The following is a 26,361-nucleotide window of genomic DNA, read 5'->3' as shown; positions in this document are numbered from 1 at the left end:
GTTCTACAGCCATGACATAATTCCTAGTGTGATTTCATTCGCTATGTAGATGTGAAAGATGTTGTGTGAATATACTAAGCATTTAGCTTTCCCCCCAATGATCTCATGGACTACAAATCATACTCAAAACATATTGTGTGAGTTCATACTTCTTTGAAGAATGCAATGACAGCTTAAACCAGTGGTTCTCAACTGGTGGTATGCATATCACCAGTGGTACTTTGAGGGGTCCCCAGTGGTACTCAGAAGCTCTCCTCACTCAGCAACCCTAATGATTGCTCACTCTCTTCTGCCTTCCACCTCCTCCAGAGTCCTCCTGACAGCGATGCCACCAAGCACAAGCACTGTTGGCCTGCTAGCAGGCAGCCTGCTTCCCACTGATCAGCTGGTTGGCAGGCAGGCTGGCTGAGACAGAGGCAGAACAGTCTGAAGTGTGCCACATGTGGAGGCATGCCTGCTGTCTGCCTGGCTCCCCTCCTTTCCTTGTCCCTCCTTTCCTACCTACCTCCTGGCACCACTGCTCCTCTTCCTCCTGGCATCCCTACTTGCCTTGAGCCTCCTTTCCTTCCTGCCAACTGCTGCTGCACCTCCTCATTCCTGCATCCTCCTCCTCATGTTTGTGAACCTCCTTGTCTCCTCTCCTCCTCTTCCTCTGCTTTTGTTGCAAAGCGATATGTAAATATTCATAGTAGTAGTCTTTTGTTCTGGGTGGATGGAGGGTAATCTTGGTTGGGGGAGCCTTTAGTAACTCCATTGTTATGAGCAGATCATTATCTGTGGTATATAATAACCACAAGGCCCCCTCATTTGCTGTGTTTGAGAGACATCTGAAAAATTTCCCTTTAAAAAAACAAAAAACCTCATCTCTGAGAGAAGGGTTTAATGTGCTGGTAACCTTTGATCTGCCCCACCCACCTACCCTATTATCACTATATATAAACCTGCTGGTTTTATAGAATTATCATTTTTGTTTGTGTTTTAAAGCCATAGCAATAAAATTTTCTCCAAAGAATATTACTGTAATTTTTAATGTCCTTAGAACTTACTGTAAATGATACATGTAATAACAGAATGCCTGTAAACATATAAATTCCCACCTTGGGAGAAGTTGGTTTTGTTGTTGTTGTTGTTGTTGTTGTTTCTATCATGGTGAGACCCGAGTTCTTTGATAAAGCGATTGGTGGGACGGAAGATATGAAAGGTTGAGAACCACAGGCTTAAACTAGTCGTTTCTTGACTATTGGCTAGATTTGTGGGAACTCTTGCATTATTAATTAATCAGAAATAACTAATGCTTTTAGGAGAATCTATCCCAAATACTACAGTACTATGTTGCAAAATATGAAGCTACATCAATGTGACAGGAATGTGGCATTGCACATCAATAACTACTGTATGCTTAAGACTGACATAGAAGAACCTACTGGAACTGATCTGTGCATCAGCCCTTTTGTATTGATTAAGACTGCTTAGTTTCTTATAACAGCAAAAGAATCAAGTCCCAGACTAACTTTCTACATTTTGGAGGAGGTTTGTTCATTTGTGCTGTAAGGGACAAAGGTGGAAGATGGCATAACTTTTCAACATTCACATTTTCCCCATGCTATTTAGCAAAATATATACTACCTCTACCACTATACACAGACAACATACAAGGAAGAAGATCCTATACTAGAGGCAACTATTCCATTCACAAAAGTCTGTTTATGGTTAATACTCTGTTATGATACCACATGTAACTAACATACTTACATAAACTCAATGATAGGTTCAGGAAAACAAAGCCGCAACTGGTTCAATGCATTTGATCAAACATTTGTTAGGGACCAATATACATTTTCCCCTCAAGATTTCCAAAAACAAATTCAGAACACATCCTGTATTCTGAAAATATTGAAGTACCTAAAGAGAGAAGAAACTTACTTGCTTTTTGCTGAGCATCAGCCATATAACAGCCTGAGAGTAAAATACAAAAGATTGCTGCTAAGGAAAAATGTCGATATTTTCTCATTTTCTTTGGTTGATGGGTTGGCTAGTTTTTCAAGACAACAATTTTTAGATCTGAAAAGAAACAAAGATATTTTCAGAATAATTCTTATGAAAAGGCATAGGCAATCATCTGAGTAAACTCAGTTCATGAATCAAGTCTGTAGTAACAGAAATTGACACAGGGCAATTCAAATACCCAAGCTGGGATCAAAGGCAGCAAAAACATAGGCTGAACTGGCAAGCAAACAAGTTGTTCTAGTAAGAACTAATCAGCCTACTTTCCTTTCACTGTCTCTACATCTGGACTAAATTTGGTGCAAATCAAGGTCCACAAATTATTTATTTTATTTATTTATTTTTATATTTATATTCCGCACTTCCTCTAAGGAGCCCAGAGTGGGGTACATAGATCTCTTGTGCCTCAAATGTTCATGTGTCTGCCATCTTGGATTGGGGCGGATGTCATAATTACAAACTGCACCACTGAAGTGTCCCTGTGTGTCACTCACTATTGCTGTTCCAAATTTGGTTCAAATTGGTTAGACAGTCCTCAAGTTAGCGCACTTGCACTTCAAATGTTTATGCATCCGCCATCTTGGATTGAGGTGGGTGACATAATCACAAACTACACGATCAGGGCATCCCTAAGTGTCCATTCAGCTGTAGCAAATTTAGTTCAGATTGGTTAGACAGTCCACAAGTTAGTATACTTGCGCCTCAAAGGTTTGTGTTCATCATCTTGAATTGGGGTGGATGACATCGTCACAAACTACACCACTGAGGTGTCTCTGTGTGTCACTCACTACAACTGTAAGTAATTTGTCTCAAATCAGTTAGACAGTCCACAAGTTAGCCCACTTGCACCTCAAACATTCATGCATCCACCATCTTGGATTGGGGTAGATGACATCATCACAAGCTATGCCATTGAGTGGAATGTGTGTGTCACTCATCAGAGCTGTACCCAATTTGGTTCAAATAGGTTAGGCAGTCCACAAATTAGCCCACTTGTGCCACAGATGTTCATGTGGCCGCCATCTCGAATTGGAGTATATGACATCATCACACACCACACCATTTGGGCATTCCTATGTGTCCCTGCAGCTGTAGCAAATTTGCTTCAAATCATTTAAGTGGTTCACAAGTAAACCTACTTGCGCCTCAAACGTTTATGCATCCGCCATCTTGTCAGGGTGGATGACATCACAAACTACGCTGTTGAGGTGTCCCTATGTGTCCCTACAACTGCACCCAATTTGGTTCATATTGGTCCAGGTGTTGCGAAGTTGGGGGGGGCACACGACACACACACATAGAATGCCGGATGATCTCACAAGCCTACTAGAAAGTAGGCTAAAAAATGGTTGAATGTGAAATACTTTGACATTCCTGGGAACCTTTGTTGAATGGAACTTCGTTGTGAGGATCTTGCATATGGAGATGGTGTTGCTAGTTAATATAGTCCTATATCACGTGCTGCATTGAACCTCCATTTTAATTCTGTTTGTAGCTAATAGCAAAAAAAGCAATGCCTCTGCAATGTTAAAGGGCTCTAGCATAGAAGCACTCTGATACGAAAACTTTGGAATATATTATCATTTCCTTTTGTTTTTAGGCATTTTCCTGGTCCCAGTTTTTATCATCTCTGCATCTTCACTCTTAGGGTATGGTTCTTTTAAAACTTCATCCCTCATGTGCTGTTTTGTCTTTTAGTTTTGTTCTTTTTAACTTGCTGCTTCATATACCTAATAAATAATAATGCATTTATTTATTTATTCCAAAGAATGCTGCAAGCTGCTCTTGATCTAATTTTGGTATGTAATCCCTCATGTGTTCTCACAACCATGCCTCTTTTAGTTTTTGTATTATGTCTAATATGAAGCATTAGTCTTGAAAGATTAGCAATATAGGAGTGGAACCTGCTATGGGATATAGTTTTTGTTTTTGTTTTTTAAAGCAAGCTTCATTATTCCCTTTGAGTGTCCATTCTCTTAGTCACCCAGGGAAGATATAACTGAGCTATGCTGGGATAGGGATGTACACGGAACCGGTTAGGCCAGTTTGGTTCGAATCTGGACCAGATTTGAACCAACCCAGCCCAGTCCATCTTTGGGCTTGGCCGAACCAGGTCCAGTCCAGTTTGGCCTCCAAACCATGCCAAAACATTTCGCAGATATACTTGTAAAACTTGTATACCAGCTCAGGTATACTTGTTACAAGAAAAGGGAGCATCCTTATGTTAAAAGGAGCAAGGGCAGGGGTGGAGAAAGAAAGCAGCCTCCGTACCTTTAGAGAAAGCCACGGCAGAGGTGAAGCATTGGAGGCGGTGGTGGGAGCTCTTCCAAGGACCTCACCAGCCTCCCAAATGACAGCCCAGGCTGCCTCTGGCCAAGTTCAGGCCTCTGTGCATGCACATGCAGAGGCATGTGTGGAGATCACAACATGGCTTCTGCACATGCGCAGAGGCCCAAATTGGACCGCAGCTGGTCTGGGCTATCATTTGAGAGACTGGAAGGGGGCTTGGAGAGCCCCCACCATTACCCCCTGCTGGCTCCAATGCACCTCCTCTAAAGGTACGGAGGCCAATGGAGGCCGCTTTCTCTCTCCATCCCCAAGTATACCTGAGCCAGCCCGTGAACAGGTTCATGGAAATGGGGCTGGTCTGGTATAAACTCAGACCACCCAAACTGGGTCAGTTCAATGTCCAGCCCAGCTCAAATCAAGCTGGCTCACACATGCCTAGCTCGGGGGTGGGGGGTCAAGATGGTGACAGACCATCTTGCTTTTGATTATCCTCATTTGATTCTCGATTTGTTTTTGGTTTTTTAATTTTATTATTATTGATGTTGTTTACACAGTCAGACAGGTGTTATTGACTGGTTTGTTTTATCCAGACATTGAGTCCTTCCCAAGGACCTGGGTTGGCTGAATTTTATTATCAATGTTGTTGCTGTTATTATTATAGATATCGTCGCATAATATAGGGTGTTCCCAGTAATGGTACTTTTTGTAATTGGCTGATGGTGATTTCTGTGGCCCCTATTATTATTATTATTATTTCTTGTTTACACAGTCAGACAGGTGTTATTGACTGGTTTGTTTTATCCAGACATCGAGTCCTTCCCAAGGACCTGGGATGGCTGAATTTTATTGTCAATTGTTATAGATATCGTCGCAGAATATAGCCTGTTCCCAGTAAAGCTGCTTTTTGTAATTGGCTGATGGTGATTTCTGTGGCCCCTATGGTGTTGAGGTGCTCTTCAAGGTCTTTTGGAACTGCACCCAGGGCGCCAATTACCACTGGGATTATTTTGGTCTTTTTCTGCCACAGCCTTTCAATTTCAATTTGTAGATCTTTGTATTTGGTGATTTTTTCTATTTCTTTTTCTTCTATTCTGCTATCCCCTGGTATTGCTATGTAGGGATGTGCATGGTCCGGAGCAGTCCGGACCAGCACAGAAGGGGGGCCTGCATTTTAGGGCGGGGAGGGCTTGTTTACCCCTCCCGCCTCTTTGCCCCCACCAGTGGCTGTAATCTATGGTAAAATTGGGGCGCTGGAAACCAGCCGCCCCAGCCGCCGCCGCTTCCGCCCCCCCCCCCCCCCCGTGAGCAGATTAGAGAAGGAAAGGCTACTGCCGCCCTGCCGCCCTCCCGCCCCGCCACCCGCCACCCCCCCACGAGTGCTCACCAAGTTTAAAGAAATTAGAGAGGAGCTCGCGAACAGAGCTCCTCTCTTATTGAAGCCTCTGGCCCAACTGGGGCTTTGGGCGCGCACGCACGCGCACTAGAGCTCTTTATCCGCTAGAGCCTTTGCCGGAGGCCCGGTCTACCCACCGGGAAGAAGCCGGGTAGACCGGGCCTCCGGCGATCGGAGGCCCGGTCTACCCGCCGGGCCTCCGATCGCCGGAGGCCCAGTCTACCCGGCTTCTTCCCGGCGGGTAGACCGGGCCTCCGGCAAAAGCTCTAGCAGATAAAGAGCTCTAGCGCGCGTGCGCGTGCGCCCAAAGCCCCAGTTGGGCCGGAGGCTTCGATAAGAGAGGAGCTCTGTTCGCGAGCTCCTCTCTAATTTCTTTAAACTTGGTGAGCACTCGTGGGGGGGTGGCGGGGCGGGAGGGCGGCAGGGCGGCAGTAGCCTTTCCTTCTCTAATCTGCTCACCGGGGGGGGCGGCGGAAGCGGCGGCGGCTGGTTTCCAGCGCCCCAATTTTACCATAGATTACGGCCTCTGACGGGGGCAAAGAGGCGGGAGGGGTAAGCAAGCCCTCCCGCCCTTAAAGTGAGACCCCCCCACCCAGACCCAGACCGGCCCAGTCCGAACCGGTCCGGCAGTTCGGAGATCATTAGAATGGCCTCCAGACCGGTTCGGACACACCCCTATTGCTATGTCGATTATTTTGACTTGCTTTTCTTTCTTCTCGACTACAGTGATATCTGGTGTATTGTGTGGCAGATGGTTTGTCTGTTTGTAGTCGGAAGTCCCATAATATTTTTACATCTTCATTTTCTTCAACTTTTTCAATTTTATGGTCCCACCAATTCTTGGCTACAGGTAGCTTGTATTTTTTGCAGATGTTCCACTGTATCATCCCTGCTACCTTGTCATGCCTTTGTTTGTAGTCAGTCTGTGCGATCTTTTTACAACAGCTGATTAGGTGGTCCACTGTTTCATCTGCTTCTTTACAAAGGCGGCACTTGCTGTTTGTTGTTGACTTTTTGACTTTTGCTCTTATTGCATTTGTTCTTAGTGCCTGTTCTTGCGCAGCCAGTATTAAACCCTCTGTTTCTTTCTTCAAGTTGCCTTTCTTAAGCCATTGCCAGGTCTTGGTGATGTCTGATTTTCCACTTATATTGTGCAAATATTGACCATGCAGGGGCTTATTTTTCCATTTTTCTGCTCGGTTCTTGACTTGTTCTTTCTTGTAGGCCTGCTTTGTTTCATTGGGGTTGAATAGTTTTGTGTTATTGACCATTTGAAGTGCATCTTCTTCACTGTCCTTGATATATTCTTCAAGGCCTCTTTTCTCCTCCTCTACTGTTTGATGGACTTGCAGCATTCCTCTTCTGCCTGAGCTGCGAGGGAGGTATAGCCTATCGACATCACCCTGGTGGCGCAGTGGTAAAAACTGCCGCCCTGTAACCAGAAGGTTACAAGTTCGATCCTGACCAGGGGCTCAAGGTTGACTCAGCCTTCCATCCTTCCGAGGTCGGTAAAATGAGTACCCAGAATGTTGGGGGGCAATATGCTAAATCATTGTAAACCGCTTAGAGAGCTTCCAGCTATAGAGCGGTATATAAATGTAAGTGCTATTGCTATTGCTATTGCTATCACTGCGGGGGTACAGAGCATGATTGATGATCATGATTTTCCTGGTATTATGATCTAGCGTCTCTAGCTCTGCCTGGGTCCAGTCTATTATTCCTGCAGTGTATCTGATAACAGGTATAGCCCAGGTGTTTATGGCTTGTATGGTGTTCCCGCCATTGAGTTTGGACTTGAGGATTTTTCTAACTCTCCTGATGTATTCACTTCCAATTTTTCTTTTAACTTCAGTGTGTGCCATGTTATCAGCCTGGAGAATGTCCAAGTATTTGTAATGTTCTTTCTCTTCCAGGTTCTTGATCTTGCTTCCATTGGGCAGTTCTATTCCTTCTGTTTTTCTTATTTTCCCTCTGTTCATTATTAATGCAGCACACTTGTCTAGTCCAAACTCCATTGCTATATCACTACTGAATATACGGACTGTGTTTAGCCATGATTCGATTTCTGACTGGGACTTTCCATACAACTTCAGATCGTCCATGTACAGCAGATGGTTGATTTGACTTGATGTTTTAGATGTTTGGTATCCAAGGCCTGTTTTGTTTAGTATTTGTGAAAGTGGGGTCATGGCGATTACAAACAACAAAGGGGATAGTGAGTCCCCTTGGAAAATGCCTCTTCTAATGCTAACCTGTCCAAGTGTCTCGCCATTGATTGTTAACTGTGTACTTCACATGCTCATCGCTTTTTTAATAAATATCTGGATGTTTTTGCTGACACCAGTTGTTTCTAAACATTTTAGTATGCATGTGTGAGGCAATGAATCGAAGGCTTTCTTGTAGTCAATCCATGCAACACTTAGATTTGTTTTTAATAATAATTAATAATAATTATTATTAATAATTATTATTATTATTCCTCAATAATAATAATAATAATAATAATAATAATAATATATTATTATTATTATACCTCTCCTGATAATAGTTTCTTATTTAGATTTTAATCAGTATTTCTGTATTTTTAAGCTTTTGATCTTTTTGATGTCACAACTATACTTTTTTCTTTTCTTTTTGGGCACTGTGTAGCAGCTGACAGTTCCTGGAAGAATCGCAGTCCAGAAACAAGAAAAATTAACTTATCCTGGAACTTACATTTTTTCTAAAATCATACAAACGGGCAATAAAAAATGTCCCAAGTCCAACCAAGGCTGGATCAAGACCCCCAAATAACTCTGGATTGATGAACTGCTTATTCAAAAAGAAACTGTAAGTGATCTAAACTCTTTGTTCACCCCAAATAGATTTGCTGTGTTAGATCCAGAGAAGTCTCTTGTTGCAGAGACTACACCATCACTCTTACCCAAGTGGATTGATCAGTGAGATGATTTAGTCAGAACAATTAACTTTTCTCCCCAACACAATGAGCAAGAACCCCCCAGACAACTGCAAAAATACACACCAGAGTTTATTGGTAATCAATGGCTGCTCACTGCCCATACTGTCATGGCAATATTTGAGTATTCATCAAAACCTGATAAACAATTAGACTCACAAACTCTCTTTTAGATTTTTATTATTATTATTCAGAAATGTTTGAATAAATGAGAAGGCTCAGCTAGTTTGCTTGGTTCTGACTTACAAGGAGGCAAAGAAGGATATACTGAGGGTGAAGAAAGTCAAGTGGTAAGCCTTGCCTAGCCCAAGGGTGGGCAATCTAGAGGTGGTTTGGGGGTGTTTACTTCCACCAAGCTTAGGGCTTGTATTAGCAGATTGGATCCACTGGCTCACCTCACAACTTCCGTGACTGTTAATTTTAGATCAACTAGTTTTGTGATTATAAATGTTTATTTTCCTCCCCAATGGTTATGTTCACTGGTTAAAGAGGTTTGTTAAAATTAGAAGAGCATATTGGTAAATTAAATTATTGCATCCAGAAGCTTTTATCATCTTGGCAGGTCATTTTAATGCATGGATAAGTCAGGATGACAGGACCTTTTATTCACATTTTCAAGATCCCACACCCCCACCCAAAACAGTTGAGGCCCATCCCCTCAAAGGGGTGTAATTATGCTGGGCTTTGCCCTATGCAAATGGTTAACAGACGTGGGGAGACAGATTTGGAGAATTTACATTTTTATTGAGTGTTGAAGCAAGTACCATTGATTATATCTTTGTTTCCTATAATCTGCTAAATTTAGTGTTTCAGTTTATGGCGGACTGCCATACAGACAGCAACCATCTTCCATTAGTTATGCACCTAAAGCTTAATGACTGGACCATTTATGTGGACTATGAGTCTTTATTAAATACAGCAACTGACATAAGATTGTATCGTATTAAGTGGTCCACCAAATTGGAAAAATACTTCACGGAATTGCTTCACTCAGAGTGTAATCTCTGTTTGTGTTCCTCTCCAATAACAGCAAACTCCCCTGAATTAGTTCTTGAGTTGTATCAAGGACTGAGTCAGTTCCTCCAAAATTGCCTGACACATAAAAATAAGGCAGGGCATCAAGTCCCCCTCATTAACTCCAAGCCTTCGTTTGAGCATGAAAGAGTGGGTCAAAGAATCTCTAAGGGATTTCAGGGTAAGTTTGGCTGGTGTGCACACACAATCCTCTGAAGTAGATTCGGGGTAGAAGCCCTGTCTGTAAAGCCTCCCTGTTGTTCAATCAAATAATGTGGGGTTTCCAATTATGCATTTGCTTGTGTTTTCAGAAAGTATGCATATGCTTCTGTTTTCTGCATGCTTTGGTTTTCTGAGATCAGGAGCCGGCTACTGTAGAATTCAGAATGTCACTTTTAATTTTTATTTCAAAGATTGGGACAGAAAGGATTAAGGAAGGAGGGTGGCATTCATGGGGAAATAAAATGTTTAGGAGCACAGGAACAAAAACTAGGGTAGGTGAAAATAAAATAAGCTCTTGTGCTTGAAGAAGTGCACAGAAGACATATGAGAATTCTTTCATTGTTGCACTTACTTTTGAGGAGGACTCCCCCCTCATTCCTTGCATTATTTAGGGCACAACATTTTGCATGGTTTGTAGAGAGTCTGTAGACTGTCTTACTGATCTGCACTCCTGTTGTCTCCATAAATGTATGAAAGTATTTGCAGCCCAGGCAAACACATGTCATCTGCTGAGCATTTAATTATACAAATATGGCAATGAAAGCAGTTATTTTTTCCTTTGAAGGCAAATGCATATGCAGTTGTAACTCATGTGATGCCATTCCTTCAAAAGAAGTCGTGGGGGATGGGCCTGTTCCTCCACTAAGATCCTAGAATGTACTGAAGAATATATTACACAAACACGTGCATTGCTACAGTGCCAATAAGCTCAGATGTGCAAAGTGATGGATATGGCGTTTCACAGGGAGAGACTGCAGCAATTCAGGTCAGAGTCCATATGGTACAAAGCAAAAGGCCATAACAGGAATTGCTGTGCAGGAGTCAGCCAACACGCCTTCTCTCCCTTGGATATCATGCCAGTTGTTTGAGGAAAGGTTCAGCTGGCGCTTGAGTCATGGAGAAGCAGCAGTTTGGGGTTGTTTCGTTTGGTTGTATAATCCTAAAAGGAAGGAGACCAAAGCTACATCCAGACCAGCACTTTCTTCACATTCCATTCCACTTCCGTTTTGAGCCTTACTCTCAGACAAAATGCTCACATATTCCCAGTACTTCCATGCACTCATCTCTAATTGCAGGCTTGCCCCTCCTTTCTTTTTAACTTAAATGTTTAATTTGCATCACTGCATGCACAAAGTTCCTGGCATCAAGACACTCCCTGGTATGTTAAATCTAGTTGCCTGAAAAATGCAGATGGCATCATAAAGTAGTTGGGTTTAGCATTTGTTTAAAATGGAATTAGCAGACAAAATTAATAGGATGTCAAGGGCAAGGCGGTGCCAGAGCAAATTCAGTATAACAGAGTGTAGGAAGACTTTGATAATGAATTAGAATGGTCACAATTATAGGCTGGATCACACTATATATATTTTTCCTCTATTCCAGCCCACTTGGAAGGGAGCAAGGTCATATTAGTCTGTGAATAAATAAGCCCTTTGGATGCCTGCTCTATGTCACTTGGCAACTGGGTGAGTTTTCAACAGTTTTGCTGCCATCTGCTGGATTCCTGGCAGATATTATTCTGTTTAAGTAGGATTATTTTGCCAAGCGCAGGACAGAATTAAAAGAAGGTGGATTCTGTGCACATGAATCATCATCATCATCATCATCATCATCATCATCTTTGTTAGCCACCCCATAACAAATTGTTCTCTTGGCAGCTCACAACACATCATTAAAACATCGAGTAAAAACACAACACACATGAAATCACCACACCAAAAAATCCCCCCCAAACCAGTACAAAGCAATTTAAAAACCTTTTAAAAGTCAGTTTTAAAAATTGAGAAGGCCTGAGTCAACAGAAAGGCATCTAAAAGAACAAAGTGATGAGCTTTCAGGTGAACCTCCCTGGGGAGGATCTTCCATAAGCAGGGTGAAACCACCGAAAAGGCCTTCTCCCTATTAGCCACCCCCCTCACCTTGTTTGGCAGGGGTAGCCAGAGGAGGACCTCCAAAGAAGATCTTAAAGTCCAAGTCAAGATATATGGAGGAAGGCGCTCTCTCAGGTAACCTGTTCCCAAACCATTTAGGGCTTTAAAGGTTAAAACCAGCACTTTGGATTGGGCCTGGAAACTGACTGGGAGCCAGTGCAGCTGATGAAGCACTGGTGTGATATGATCAAAACGCCAAGTCCCAGTTGATAATCTTGCGGCCCTATTTTGTACCAGCTGCAGTTTCTAGACCGTTTTCAAAGGCAGCCCCACATACAATACATGGCAGCAATCTAAGCAAGAGGTTACCAGAGCATGAGTAACTGTTGCCAAGCTATCTCTATCTAGGTAACGTTGCAAGCTGGTGTATCAGTCAAACCTGATAAAACATGAATGAGAGAACGTAAGATTGTCACTTTTAAACAATGTCCAAGCATTTATTAAAGTTTAACTTCTTTGAAAACCACATTAAAGACAGAGAACATGAAACAGGGGGACTAAATTCCAAAACTGACCAGAGATATGAGCTTAAACGTAATGAGCAAGTGATTGGGGCCGGCATGCTTGCTTTTTATTCAGTAAATAGCAGCTCCCCTGTAATCAAGGGCAGCTCTGTCATGAGGCCCACTGGAGCCTGGTAGGGATCAGTTCAATGGCTTGATATTGGACTGAACCCTCCGCTCCCTAGGTTCAGCTCGATATTGAACCAACCAACCACACACACCTGGCCTGTTCAGGGAATTCTAAGTTTAAGAATATAATTTTTTTATTTTAAGAAAAATAACTGACCACTGCCGTTCCGGGGTGCGGAGGGGGTCTCTGGAGCTTCCCCTCCCCCCACCAGCCTCCGTTAATGTCCAAATCACCCATTTCAGAAGATCTTCGGCCTGTTCTGGGCCTGGCCTCCATGGCGACAGCCATTTTGGAGGCCATCGTGCATGCCCAATGGGCCTCCAAAATGACCGCCACCATGGAGGACAGGCCCAAATCAAGCCAAAGACCACCTGAACCAGGTGATTTGGACATTAATGGAGGCTGGCGTGGGAGGGGGAACCTCTGGAGACACACACACCCCACGGCCTCTGAGAAGCCCCCTAGAGCGGCAGCGGGGAGTTATTTTTCTTTTTTTAAAAATTGTTTTTAATCATGAATCCCCCAAACCTTAACCAAACCCGGTGGAGGGGAGGTGTTCAGGGTGCACAAAACCAAACATGCCCAATGCAGTTCGAGTCCAATCCAGACTCGAACCAAACTGAGCAACCCGTTTGTTCTGTGCACACCCCTAGAGCCTGGAGGGAGCAGGAGAAAGAGAGAGTGAGAGCTGGTCCTGGCTTTGCAATGCAGCAATGATGAAGAGAAGCCAGCTGGTGCTGCTTGTGATCAGGGCTATCATGCTTGCTTTTTATTCCATAAATAGTCAGATTGGCCCCTTTGTGGGTTGGAACCACAACATGGAGGAAAGGAGATTTAACACTCTGCCCCTGCTTTATTTGCCCTGGGGGAAAAGCTCCGATGGATACCCATGGAAGCTTTCCTCCCAGGGCAAATGCAGCCACTGTGTGGTGGTTGTGGCGGCAGCGGGGTGGGGTGGGGGAGTCTAGATTGTGATTGCAGAGGGGTAAAAGGCTCTCTCCCACATGCATAGTTCCTTTTTGGATCAAACCTGCTCCCCTATGGCTCCTATTTATGGGGGGGGGATGTACCCATTCCAATGGTAAACTTAACAAAATTATAGTTTAGCCCTGACCTGGAGTTTGCATTAAGTCATGACTGATAGTCATTAATATATCCTAGCCTTGAATTGGCTTTTTTAAAAACTAGCCAATTGTCTGGCCCCATGAGCAAGAGATCATTATCATTGCCCTCCCCCATCTATACTCTCATCCCAAAGAAAGGGCAAGCACTAGCAGAACTCCTCCTTCTCTTCCCCACAACTAAGTTATACTATAAGAATTCCTCCATTTCAGAATTATTATTTTTAACACATTTTATATCCCACTCTTCCTCCAAGGAGCCCAGAGCGGTGTACTACATACTTGAGTTTCTCCTCACAACAACCCTGTGAAGTAGGTTAGGCTGAGAGAGAAGTGACTGGCCCAGAGTCACCCAGCAAGTATCATGGCTGAATGGGGATTTAAACTCGGGTCTCCCTGGTCCTAGTCCAGCACTCTAACCACTACACCACACTGGCTGATGGAAAGCTTGCTCTTACAGCCCTGGCAGCAGTGAAAGCAGAACAAATGTCTTGCAGGAGCTGCTGGGTTCTAAGTTTGCTTCTGTAAAGAAGTGTTCATAACTGACTGCTCTGAGCACAACTAGAAGACCTTCAAGTTCCCTTCCAACTCTATGACATTATAATAGTCACAACTGAAAAATTCATGGGAAAGCAAGTGGAGGAAATTACCATTTGAAAAAAAATGTGCAGCTGACTGTATACCAAATCATTACAAGGTTATGCAGCGCATCATGAGCCACTTTGGACAATACATCCAAGCCAGTTCCTACCCACACACAAATAGGGCCATGCATAAGCATGCCCATCTCCCCATCCCAGAGCACCTTCCCCCTTCCAATTGCACGGGGGATCCAAACGGACCACCCCCTATGCAGTTCAGAGAAAGGGAAGTCACGCAGGGTGGGAGTTCACACAGGGCCCTACTCTTGTGTAAGTAGGAGCTGGCTTGAAGGTATCATCTGAAATGGCCCAATGCCATTTTCTGTCAGCAACAACTATATGCATTCTCCCTAATGGCAATACTTGGACATAAGAAATAATCTTCAGTCTGAATCTGATGTAGTGAAGGCAGATTGCATCTCTTTAATAGAGATACCACCAGCACCTGGAAGTTGCAGGGAGCAGCAGCGCCCCAGCTGGCATCCCGCGTAGCAGCTGCCCCACCTATGGCACTCACCTGGCTTCCACACATGAGCCACTGCTCCCCACAGTCTCCAGGTGCCATTGGTATCTCCGCCACCCCCGCACCGCCCTCACTGGCCACCACTGCCTTGGTTCATCTAGTTCAGTATGGTGTACACTGACTAGTTGCAGCTCTCTCCAAGGTTTCAGGCAGGAATCTTTCCCAGCCCTATCTGGAGATTCCAGGGATTGAACCTGGGACCCTCTGCATGCAAAGCAGACGCTCTGCCACTGAGCTACAGCTCCATCCCCTCTCCATGATGACTTCCAAAACTTAAGGCAGAATAAAACAGAGTAATAAGGTTTGTACTGTACATCTATAATTAGATTCATCATTTAGAGAGAACAATGGAGCACACACAGTATCTAAAATATGGATCTTTAAACATGGAGGCATGATCTTCCTCCCCTGGGTAGAAAAGGAAGGCAGGGAAGTAATGGGATGGCTAATTGTGGATAGTGAAGGTTGGGAAGGAAGAGGATCCTCCATTCAGGAAATCTCCTCTTTCCTGCCTCCTCTCCACCCAACACTCATCCTAGAACTTACACCTGCACAACTCCTCTCTGTAGCTGACCTATATGCCTGACCTCAGACAGGGAAGAAGGGGATTCCCTGTGCTGGCCAATCCTCCACTAACTACTTCACTCCTAGCTTCCCATCGTCAGTGCTCTCTTTGTAGAGTGGGTGGTACACTGAATCTGGAACACGTCCATTTCCCCCTTGTACAGGCTGGTGCCAAAGGTCTTTTCCCACTTCAAGAAGGAAGCTTTAATATCAAATTCTTGGAATTGCAATTAAGTGTATTCTAAAACTGAAAGTAAGAAAACAAAATGTACCATCAACATTTGGCATCTCAGAAACATAGCGTAGAATTTCCACACTATAAAAGGGACAGTAAAAGTAGTTAATTCCTACAGTAGGATCAACCTGCTTCTTTGTCCCATAATGCCTTGCTGCAGCCTGAGATCTTTCTGCACCAAGCACAAACCTAACCTAATTCAATCTGCAAAAAACATTCTTCTGTCTCAAGATGGTGGGCCAATTTGGATGATACTTTTCAATGCATGATTAAAAGAGATGCAATTACAGAAGTAATTGGGTCCTAGAGACATTTCTGTGGCGGTAGCACACTGTCCCGGTTAAAGAGTTGCTATTCATTTGGTTAACTGAATCTGGCCCAGCAGAAGAATGTGGGAGTGTGTGCTACATGCAAGCAAGCAGAGCGCTCTCCTAAAATAATTGTGTTTGTTTAAACTTAAGATGGCTCTCTGCTTTCTAAAAGAACACGACAATTTCCATCTTTGCTCACCTTCGTGTAACTCCAGGAGGACAGTAATATATCAAGATCTGAAAGCAGGCCAGAGACGCCTGCTTGTAAATTCATTAGGAAGAGGACTTGCATGCAACACAATGGCTGAAGGGGAAGAAACGAGAGTCCAAAGAGGCTTCCCTTCACTGCAAGGAAAGGCAGAATTTAAAAATAAGGATGCGGCGGGGGGCGGGGGAGGAGAGCAAAGAACAGAACAGGGGGGAGGGAGAAGATGATGACGATGCAAAGGAGAAGTGGTGGAATGAGATGAAGAAAAGCCTCAAGAAGTAGTTCCAATATGAATCTTGTCTGACGTAAATCCAAGTGAAAATTCAACTGAAATCAACAGGGAGTATCTCCAAGACAAGATCCACATCAGAATGCTTTCTGCTACTGCTATCAGTAGGTGCAGGTGCTGTTTCTAGCTAGCACAACAGAAATTCTTAAATAAGCAAATAGCAGGACGAAGTTCACCCAGAAACTGTAAAAAGGCTTGGACACACAACCAGGATGACATGGGCTGGGCTGGCATGGAAGGATTCATTACTGCCTGCTTTTAATGGAATTTTCTCCCAAGTGCATATAGGATTGCAGCCCCCACGTCCCTCTCATTTTATAGCTCCAGATAGAAGATAACACTGTAAATAAACAGAGGCTGTTGCTTAGAAGTTTTGCACTTAGTCGAGGATTTCTTATGTTTCTTCACAAGGTGCTGTAGGTTTTTAAGGTACTCCCTGCCAGACTCTCATTAGGACTTAGTTTCCAGAAATCGGCAAAGCCTCAGGCTTCACTGCTGCAATCCGATGCAAATGTTCTTGAGAATAAGCACTATTGGACTCAATTGGCTTACTTCAAAGCATACACAGCACCAGCTTGAGGCTGCTTGCCATTAGGGGCAAAAGCCAAGCCCCCGTTGGCCCTGCCCCCCATGATGGTGCCAGCCCCACCTCTGGGCGGCCTTGGTTTCTGGGTGTGCCACCTGTGTGCACTGAGCCTGTTTTAAACGGCCAGTCAGTGGCCGAGGTGGAGGTGGGGAGGTTGGAGCTTCTAGCCTAGAGCAAGGGCCTCTGCCTAGCTGCTGCTTCACTAGCTCCAACAGCTGGATTGCTTTCTCTCGCGCGCTCCTCCCTCCACTGCACCTTCCACCAACAGACCTGTGCTCAGCGCTTTGCTTGAAAGTGCAACACAGAAGTCTATTGGTGGAAGGTGCAGGGTGGGGAGAGAATAAGAGAGAAAGTGATCCAGCTACTGGAGGTAGCAAAGCAGTGGAAACAAAACCGCTGCTCCGTGCTAGTAGCTCAAACCTCCCCACCTCTACCTGCACCTAGCCATTTAAGACAGGCACAGTGGTGTGCCTAGAAACTAAGGAAGCCAGTGATGGAGAAGAGGCCAGACTGGTGAGGGAGGCAGGGATGGCGTCCATGTCAGGGGCAGGCCAGAACACTAGGCAAGGGAAACTCAAAGGGAGGGAGGTAGCAGGGTGGCAATGCCGGCAGTGAGGCAATGCCTGCAGGGCTGGTGCCTGCATGGTGGAGGTATTGCCTGAAGCTATCACTTCACCTTGTCTCATGGTTGAGTGCTCCCAAGCAGACATGCACAGAATCAGGCCATGTGTCTTCCTCTTACACACACAAACACACACTATACATTCAGGCTGGTTTTGTTGCCCCTTTTAAGGAGCTAGATCAGGGTTCTTCACTGTAAGGCCCAGAAGCCAAGCTGAATATTCTGCACAGTCCCGCTAGCACCGTGTGGCGACCGTACCTGCTGTGTGCAATACAGCACTTTGCCCAGGGTCAGGGAGCTCCTTTAAGGGAAATGGGGGTCTTCTTGAGCCCCTACCCCATCTTGGAAGGCATGCATAGAGTGTGCTGTGTAGCCCTTCCTAGTGCTACTCTCCTCCTAGAGCTCTTGAGAGGGCGCCCTTTAAGGGAAAGGGCCCTCCCGGCTCTGAGGAAAGCACAGTACTGTGTGGAGGTCAGCACAGTGGGAAATGGTTCTTTCACTGAAGGGTGTTTGCCAAAGCTGGGGGGGAAATTGCCCACTTAAAAAATAGTGAAGATCGTTGAGCTAGAGAGAAATTGAGTGCAGTTTGGAGTTGGGGATTTTAACTAAATGATTTTAACTAAATGAATTTGTGCTGCCCAGCATCTCACCAGGGCAGCACAAATTATTTCTATGAGAGAAAGAGAGAGATCACCCTTAGCTTCAAAGGGAGATAAATATCAACACAATGATGAGCAAGGAAGGATGCTCAGACAGCCACTTAACTCCAAAGAAATCCCAAAACAGACTGTAAGAACCACTCTTTAATATGGGACAAACACTTTGCTAGTAGTCACACTACAGCTTCCCCTTGAAGAAGAAAAAAGGATCCAAGAGGAAGTCCCACCTACAGAAAATGGAAACCCTGAGCAGTCTACAACTCAGTGATTAGGAAGGTAGAAGGAACATCACTTAAACTGCCCCTGTTACAAACTGCAAATTGGTTTTTCTTAGGGCTCAACCATTTATTTTTAATTTCCATCCCCAGTTTGGGCCTCTTTGGCAGGGAGCTCTCTCTGTGTGTGTGTGTGTGTGTGTGTGTGTGTGTGTGTGTGTGTGTGTGTGTGTTTCTGCACAACATTCCGTCTAAAGAAGGGGTTGTTCACTATCAAATTATTTTTTTTTAGTCCAAATACTGCATTGCTTTTTCTCCACAGCCCTGGGGCAACTACAGGGAAGGCTCACCTTTTGAAACCACCAGACAAGGTGGTGACACCCTCAGAAGAATCTCCCCGAAGATCTTAATAGGCGGCAGGGTTCATAACGTAGAAGGCATTCTCTTAAATACCCTGGGCCCAAGCTGTTAAGAGTTTTATAGATAATAGCCAGCACTTTGTATTTTGCCTAAAAACCTATTGGTAGCCAGTGTAGATCTTTTAGAACTGGAGTAATATGTTTATTATTTCTTTCTTTATTTAAAATATTTCTATACTGCCCAAAACTTGCATCTCTATGTTCTGTATGGGATGTCCCGGAGACCAATCTGGAAGCAGCATTCTGCACCAATTGCAGCTTCTGGACTATGTACAAAGGCAGTCCCACATGGAGTGCATTGCAGTGGTCAAGCCTGGAGATTACCAGCGTGTGCACCACTGTCTTAAGGCTACTCACTTCCAGGAAAGGGCACAGTTGGTATACCAGTTGAAGCTGATGGAAAGCACTCCTGTCTTGGACACCACCTCCACCTGAGGTATCAGAGAGAGGATTGGATCCAGAAGTACTCCCAAACTACAAACCTGTTCCTTCTGGGGGAGTGTAACCCCATCCAGAACAGGCAGATCTATCCCATTTCCTGAACTGCAGCTTCCTACAGTGAGCACCTCCATCTTGTTTACCATAAATATTTATTTTAAAGTAATCTATTTGACCATCAAATACAATTCAGAAATCAAAGAGAAAGATGTGAAGTTTTCAGGGTAGCACTTCTGCACAAAGACAGCTTATATTCCAATGCTTAATTTAAAATTTAGGCTTAAATGCCTATGAACAGGACTGCAGGCAAAATCTGGAAGTATTGGAGACCTGGCACATGGAACTTGTGATCCAGCCATGGGTCCATCCAGCCCAGCACCGTTTCCAGCATTACATCAGCATCAGCATCATGTGAGAAGGCAGCAGCCAGCCAGATGCTGGGGGAAAGCTGACCAGAAGATGCAAGACGGTAACAGCCTCCCATGATGTATGAACTCAGGAACTGAAATCAGAGGCACACTGCCTCTGAACATGGAAGATCCATTTAGCTATAATGGCTAGTAATCATTAATAGAGCTATCCTCCATAAATGTATCTAACCCCCTTTTTAAACCATCTAAGCCAGGAGCTGACACTCCATCTTATGCATCAAGTTCCATCTGAGCATCACACGACTTATGCAAATGATCTTCTGAAAGCATCATGTGGATCAGTCATTAGGTGTGGCTGAAGTGAGGACTGAATTAGACTTATAGGACAATAAGAGTTATAAAAGGGGGGAAATTACTATGAACACTGCTGGATATAAGCATTACATCAAAATCATCACATGAGGAGGAAGTTGCCCCTTTGGAGTCCTTTGCTACACAGCAACCCAAGAAGGAGATGAGGTATTAAGACAAAGAGACTTTCCTGGCAAGCATTAGAGACAACCCAAGAATCCAAAAATATCAATGTATTAAAATTGTAAATTAAGAACAATTACATACAATTACATAAAATCATATATACATCCCACATCCATGAAATCATCATAACATCAGGGGGGAAAATATAACTATACAAAATGTTGCCCCTTAAGATCCTTGAAAAATTGTAATTCCAAATTTGCCAAGTCTATTTAAGAACACAAAAACATAAAAAAAACCAGCCCGGCTAGATCAGGCCCTAGGCCCATTTAGTCCAGCATCTTGTTTCACACAGTACCCATCAGATGCCTCTAAGATGTCCCCTGGCAAGAGCTGAGGTCATGTCCTCTCTCCTGCAGTTGCTCTCCTGATGATTGAGAGTAATCTTGCCTCTGAGGCTTGAGGTGGCCTATAGCCCTCAAATTAGTAGCCACTGGTAGGCTTGTTCTCCATGAATGTAGATAAGCCCTTCTTAAAGCCATCCAGGCTGGTGGTTATCACCACATCTTGTGGAACAGAATTCCATAGGTTAATTATGCATTGTGTGGAAAAAGTACTTCCTTTTGCTGGTCCTTAATTTCTTGGCAATTAGTTTCATGGGATGAATCCTGGTTCTATAGTTATGCGAGAGAGATTTTAAAAAATTATCTATGCACTCTCTCCACTCCTTGCATAATATTATAGACCTCTATATGTTACCCCTCAGGATGTGCACGGACCGGTCTGAAGCCCATTCTAAGGGCCTCCGGACCGGTCCAGACCTGGGGCCAGTTTAGTGGTTCGATGCCGGGGGGGTGGATATTTAAGGGTGGGGGGGTGTACTTACCCCTCCCGCTGCTTTTCCCCCTCCAGCACTCACCACTTTGTAAGCATTTGGGGCGGCAGGGTACCTTCCTGCCACCCCTAACCCTGTTCCTTGTCAAAAGGCTTCAAAAGCCTCACTGCGCGTGCGCACGTCGCATGCGTGTGTCACGTCCTGCGTCGTGTGCATGCACACATCAGGCATGCTCGTGTGTGATGCATGGAGGTGATACACGGGATGTGTACATGTGCAGTAAGGCTTTTGAAGCCTTTTGACGAGGAATGGTGGTAGGGACAGCAGGAAGGTAACCTGCTGCCCCAAATGCTTACAAAGCGGCAAGCGCTGGAGGGGGGAAAGTGGCGTGAGGGGTAAGTACACCCTCCCCCTCCCCAGTGCCGGACCAGTTCCATGCACACCACTACCACTGAGTTGTCTCTTTTCTAAACTAAAAAGCCCCAGGTGTTGTAGCCTTAGCTTGTAAGGAAAGTGCTCTAGGCCTCTGATCATCCTGGTGGCCCTCATCTGCACCTTCTCCAGTTCTATAATGTCTTTTGTGAGGTATGGTGACCAGAACTGTACACAGTACTCCAAATGTGGCCACACAATAGATTTGTATAAGGGCATTATGATATCAGCAATTTTATTTTCAAGCCCATTCCTAATGGAATTGGCCTTTTCCACAACTGTTGAACATTGCGTTGAAACATTCAATGGGCTGTCCACCACAACCCCAAGACCTCTCTCCTGGTCAGTCACCAACAGCTCAGACCTCATCACCATGTGTGAAATGGGGAGGGAGGGGGTGGGGTTGCCCCAATATGCATCACTTTACACTTGCTAACATTGAACCTCATCTGGTATTTTGTCACCCACTCCCCAGTTTGGAGAGATCCTTTTGGAACTCCTCACAATCTAAAATTAGTACCCTAAATAGTTTGGTGTCATCTGCAAATCTGGCGACCTCACTTCTTACCCCAACTTCTAGAACATTTATGAATAAGTGAAAGAGCACTGATCCCAAAACAGATCCCTGAGGGACTCCTCTTCTTACTCACCTCCATTTAGAGAACTGTCCATTTATCCCTACCCTCTGTTTCCTGTCCTTCAACCAGTTACCAATCCACACATGAACCTGTCTCCTTATCACACGACTGCTACATTTTCTCAAGAGTCTTTGATGAGGAACTTTGCTGAAAGCTTTTTGAAAGTCCAAGTCTACTATGTCAAATGGATCACATTTATTTATTTATTTATTTATTTATTTATTTATTTATTTATTTATTTAACCTATTTTATGCCACCCAAAACACAAGTTCTCTGGGTGGTTTACATGACTACTGACACTCTCAAAGAACTCCAAAAGGTTGGCGATGCAAGATCTACCTTTTCCTTGTGGAAAAGCTTATATAATGCTAACACCTGCATAAAAATATAAATATCACATTTCCACTTATATGCTATTACCATTCAAATGGTTGCTCACCTACTAAACACAAATACCATGTATAATCAAAATACATTTTGTAAGTGGCATTTAAAATACTTACAGATAAAATCTCTATTCTTTCTATGAGTAGGGCCTAAGGATTTAGAAGGAAAAACCAATATCATTAGACTTTAGAAATTCTGGCAAGTAAACTTTGAATGAAAACCTTCTACACAAAGCATCAGCAATAGAGCACCATTCACACAATAATCACAAGTAGAATGAACACATATTGGGGAGAGTGGCAAGTTCTGCCCACAGCCTGTGAACATTCACTCAACCATCTGCAGGGTCCTTATGCACAAACCATAAATGCAGAGGGGTTCACTGGAAAAACAAAAGATTCTCTCCATCCAGAATACTAACATATCAAAGGATTCTGGACTTCTTCCTGACTTGCAGGTTTTCTATCTGTAAGGATGCTTTTCATGAGACTCCATCTGCATTCTGAAGTGGTACAGATAAGATATAGATTTTTCTCCATATGTATAGAAATGTTGTTCCCACTATACAAATGAGGAACTGAACCTGAAATCGTGCTGAAATCCGTTTCCACATCTGCTGAATAAGAAATATTCTTCACTAGACTGAACCAGCTTAAGTACCTGCTGCTTTCTCTCCTGTGAATCAGAAGCCCAACCTTAGAGCTCCATCATTTTTTCCAGATCCTAATGTTCTGTATTCCACATTAAGCAGCTGAGTGACATGAGTGGACTGAGGGTGGTTATGTTACTATGCACAAAGGCTTCTTGAGTTCTGAGAGATTTTCCTGCTTTTTGAAGATACATTCTTTTTCCTCTCACTAGTTTAGTCTCAGGTCAGAAGCAGAAAATGGCAATACTTCATTATAAAAATAAATTACAAAAATTAGTATCTCTTATTACAGTGTCACTGTTATTTGTATGACTGTTACATTCTCTTCTCTAGTTTACTTGCCATTTTCCCTAGCATTGGCATGAAAGCACTGAGAAAGAAATATCAGAGCAAAAAGAGAGAGAAAGAGAGCGTGTGTGCGCACATGCATGCATGCATGCATGTGCGTCTGTCAGTCTGTCTTGAGCTGGGAGAGGATAATGTGAGGTAGGGATGTGCACGGAACCATGGTGGGGTGGTTTGAAGATGAAGGGGGTGCGGCTTTAAGGGTGGGGGAGGGTGCACTTACCCCTCCCACTGCATTCCCCTGCTGGTGCTTGTTGCCATTAAAAGCCTTCAGGGCAGCAGCATACCTCCCTGCTGCCCCTGCCGCCTCCTCGGCCAGAAGTGGCTGGAAGTACCAGGTGTGCCAGTGCCTGTTGTGTGTGTACATGTCAGCCTAATGTGAGGCTGTGGAAATAGTATTTTTAGCCTTTTCCTTAAGGAAAGTAAGTATGAGACCACCCAGCTGTGTTTGTGTGTTTCCCTATCAACTTTGCAATGCCTAGACAGATTTTAAAAATTTTTGGTACAGAGACACCTCAACAGCGTAGTTTGTGATGATGTCATCTACCCCAATTCAAGATGGCAGACACATGAACGTTTGAGGTGCAAATGGAGTAACTTGTGAATCACCTAACCAATTTGAACCAAATTAGGAACAGCTGTAGGGACACATAGAGACACATCAACAGTGTAGTTTGTGATGATGTTATCCACCCCAGTTCAAAATGGCAGACACATGAACATTTGAGGCGCAAGCTTCCGATTTTGAACAATTTTAGTAGAGTTCTAGTGACACGTAAGGTCATTCCAACGGTATAGTTTTTGATGAACATTAATTTGTGTTCATGGAAAAACAGAACCAAAAAAGGGCTATATTACTCCTAAACACTTCCTTTGACATATGCTGAATTTCAAAATAAGATAGGGCATAAAAGGGATTTCTTTTCATGTTGCAACAAAAGCAAGGGCCAAACTAGATGTGGTGGGTAGCCATATTTGTTTAATTGTCTATCTGTCCTGTGTGAGTGTGTGTCTATATTATGTGGGTTTGCTTTGAGGGAAACATAACCCTCCACCCACAACTTCATTATTGTATTAGCAAATTATTTTGCATCACCATTTTGTGCTTTCTTCAGCACCTAGCAGCATTTTAGAAGAGCTCGTGCTCTCATCACTGATCCTGTGGAATTTCTTTTTTGATCAATACGTATTCCAGACTAAATAGTTTGATGAGAGAAATTATTTAATGCTTTGTGTGAGTGGGTCAAACCTGAGATACCTTTGTCATTGATTAATTCAAGAAGCTGTGATTTTTGTAGAGTGGTGGACCCTCTACATAATTTCATAATTAGAACATATTGAAAAGCAGCTGTAGATGATTCAGATCTCACTGGAGGAAGTTCCAGAATATCAAATAGGCAGTTAAAGGCTTGGAAGATTTCTGGTATAGGATTTTAATCATCCAAATTAGGCACAAAAACTGATATTTGAGGGGTACATGAATCTGGAAGAACTAAATTCTGACATATCTAAATATTTCCATTAGAGTTTAGAGACTTGGAACAATCTAAGAACTGATTAATAGTTCTTGACACTTGTTTGATCTTGTCATTATTGTCTAATTCTCATGCAGAGAGAAGTTCACAAGAGCACATCTATTGTGAGTTTGGGCCTTTCCCTTTGAAAGGGAAAGTGAGCTAGATATATTTGGGGCAGGTTCCTCTGAGGAAAGGAAGACATCACCCTCAGACATACAACCTACTCCTTTTCCTAGGCCAGCTTTCCCCAGATTGTACTCAGGCTAAACTGGCCTCTGGATGTTAACTTGTAAGGGCTGACCAACTCTTGGACTGAGTATTACAATACAAGTATTAACCCTACTAGAACAGCTAAAATTTCTCACTTATCATAAAACCTAAATACAGTTTATTGTGGGGGGTAGTTTTGCTTATTCATGGTTTTCCCCACCACAACTAAATTTCCCCAGCTACTGATGGGCAGAGCAGCTTAAAGTGTAAATGCCACTTTCCTCACTTCACAGCTGGTGTGCAGGAATGAGTAAAGAGGCAGCATGAATTGCCACCAACTCGCACTATGTCTTTAAGCATCCTTGCATTCCAGCTAGGAAGCAGGGTGAGTGACGATTCTCCTCATTTTCCATCTGGTGTGCAAAGATGCTTAAAGAGACAGTGGGAGATGCATCTGGCCACTAGGGATGTGCACGGAACCACGGAGGAGCGGTTCGGCACTGGAGGGGATCTCGCTTTAAGGGCAGGGGTGTACTTACCCCTCCCACTGCTTTTCCCCTCCGGCACTCCGTTTTTGTGCAAGGTTTTTTGGATGGCAGCGTTGTTTGCTGGAAATAGCATAAGTAACTGCTGCGCATGGGCTCACTGCCGCGCACGCATGTCACACGTTGCATGCGTGATGTGCGCACACAATGTGCAATGGGCGCGGTGGGGGAGCGCAGGGTGGCGGGCACTTTGCGCAGTGGATACTTCCACTATTTCTGGCAAACAACAGGGGCAGGGGTGGCAGGGAGGAAAGCTACCGCCCCAAAAACTTTGCACAAAAATGGAGCACCGGAGGGGGGAAAGTGGCGGGAGGGGTAAGTTCCCCCGCCCTTAAAGCGAGATCCCCCTCCCAGCCCCGAACCACCAGACCACACCATGTTCAAACCTGTTTGGAGGCTTCTAAAATGGCCTCTGGACCGGTTCAGGCACATCCCTACTGGCCACTCACACCGCCTCTATATGCATCCCCACACACCAGCTGGGAAGTGGGGAAAGTTGCCATTTAAACTTTAAGCCTCCCTGCTCACCAGCCGATGGGTGTGGAGGTTTAACATTTGAGTGGGCACTACCCCCACTTCTCAGCTGGCACATAGGGAGGCTTAAACAGGCACACAAGTGGCTGGGCACTCTTTAAGTGTCAACTCCTCAATGGGATCAGGCACGGTGTACAAGGCCCAACA

The 26,361-nt window shown here is 44.2% G+C and overlaps 2 protein-coding genes across 13 annotated transcripts in view; one reads left to right on the top strand and one right to left on the bottom strand.

Moving 5' to 3' along the window:
* Window positions 1-26,361, bottom strand: part of COL6A3 (collagen type VI alpha 3 chain) — a 164,254-nt gene that overhangs the window by 130,182 nt on the left and 7,711 nt on the right. For 11 of the 12 annotated variants that reach the window (XM_053283107.1, XM_053283096.1, XM_053283101.1 and 8 more), the window contains exon 2: window positions 1,924-2,061. In XM_053283107.1, coding sequence (XP_053139082.1) covers window positions 1,924-2,011 — 88 coding nt within the window. In that variant the 5' untranslated portion in view covers window positions 2,012-2,061. Of the gene's footprint in view, window positions 1-1,923; window positions 2,062-22,530; window positions 22,564-26,361 lie in introns of all 12 variants that reach the window. The other variant, XM_053283097.1, reaches the window with a different exon arrangement.
* MLPH (melanophilin) overlaps window positions 9,816-26,361 on the top strand; it is a 214,227-nt gene continuing 197,681 nt past the window's right edge. Inside the window, exon 1 of the mRNA XM_053283111.1 lies at window positions 9,816-9,837. The gene's annotated coding sequence lies outside the window, so the exon portion shown is untranslated. The remainder of the gene's footprint in view (window positions 9,838-26,361) is intronic.

This window comes from Hemicordylus capensis, chromosome 1 (assembly GCF_027244095.1).
Source record: "Hemicordylus capensis ecotype Gifberg chromosome 1, rHemCap1.1.pri, whole genome shotgun sequence".
NCBI classification, from domain to species: domain Eukaryota; kingdom Metazoa; phylum Chordata; class Lepidosauria; order Squamata; family Cordylidae; genus Hemicordylus; species Hemicordylus capensis.
The sequence above is the reverse complement of the archived record's forward strand: the minus strand, read 5'-3'. Positions and strand labels throughout refer to the sequence as shown.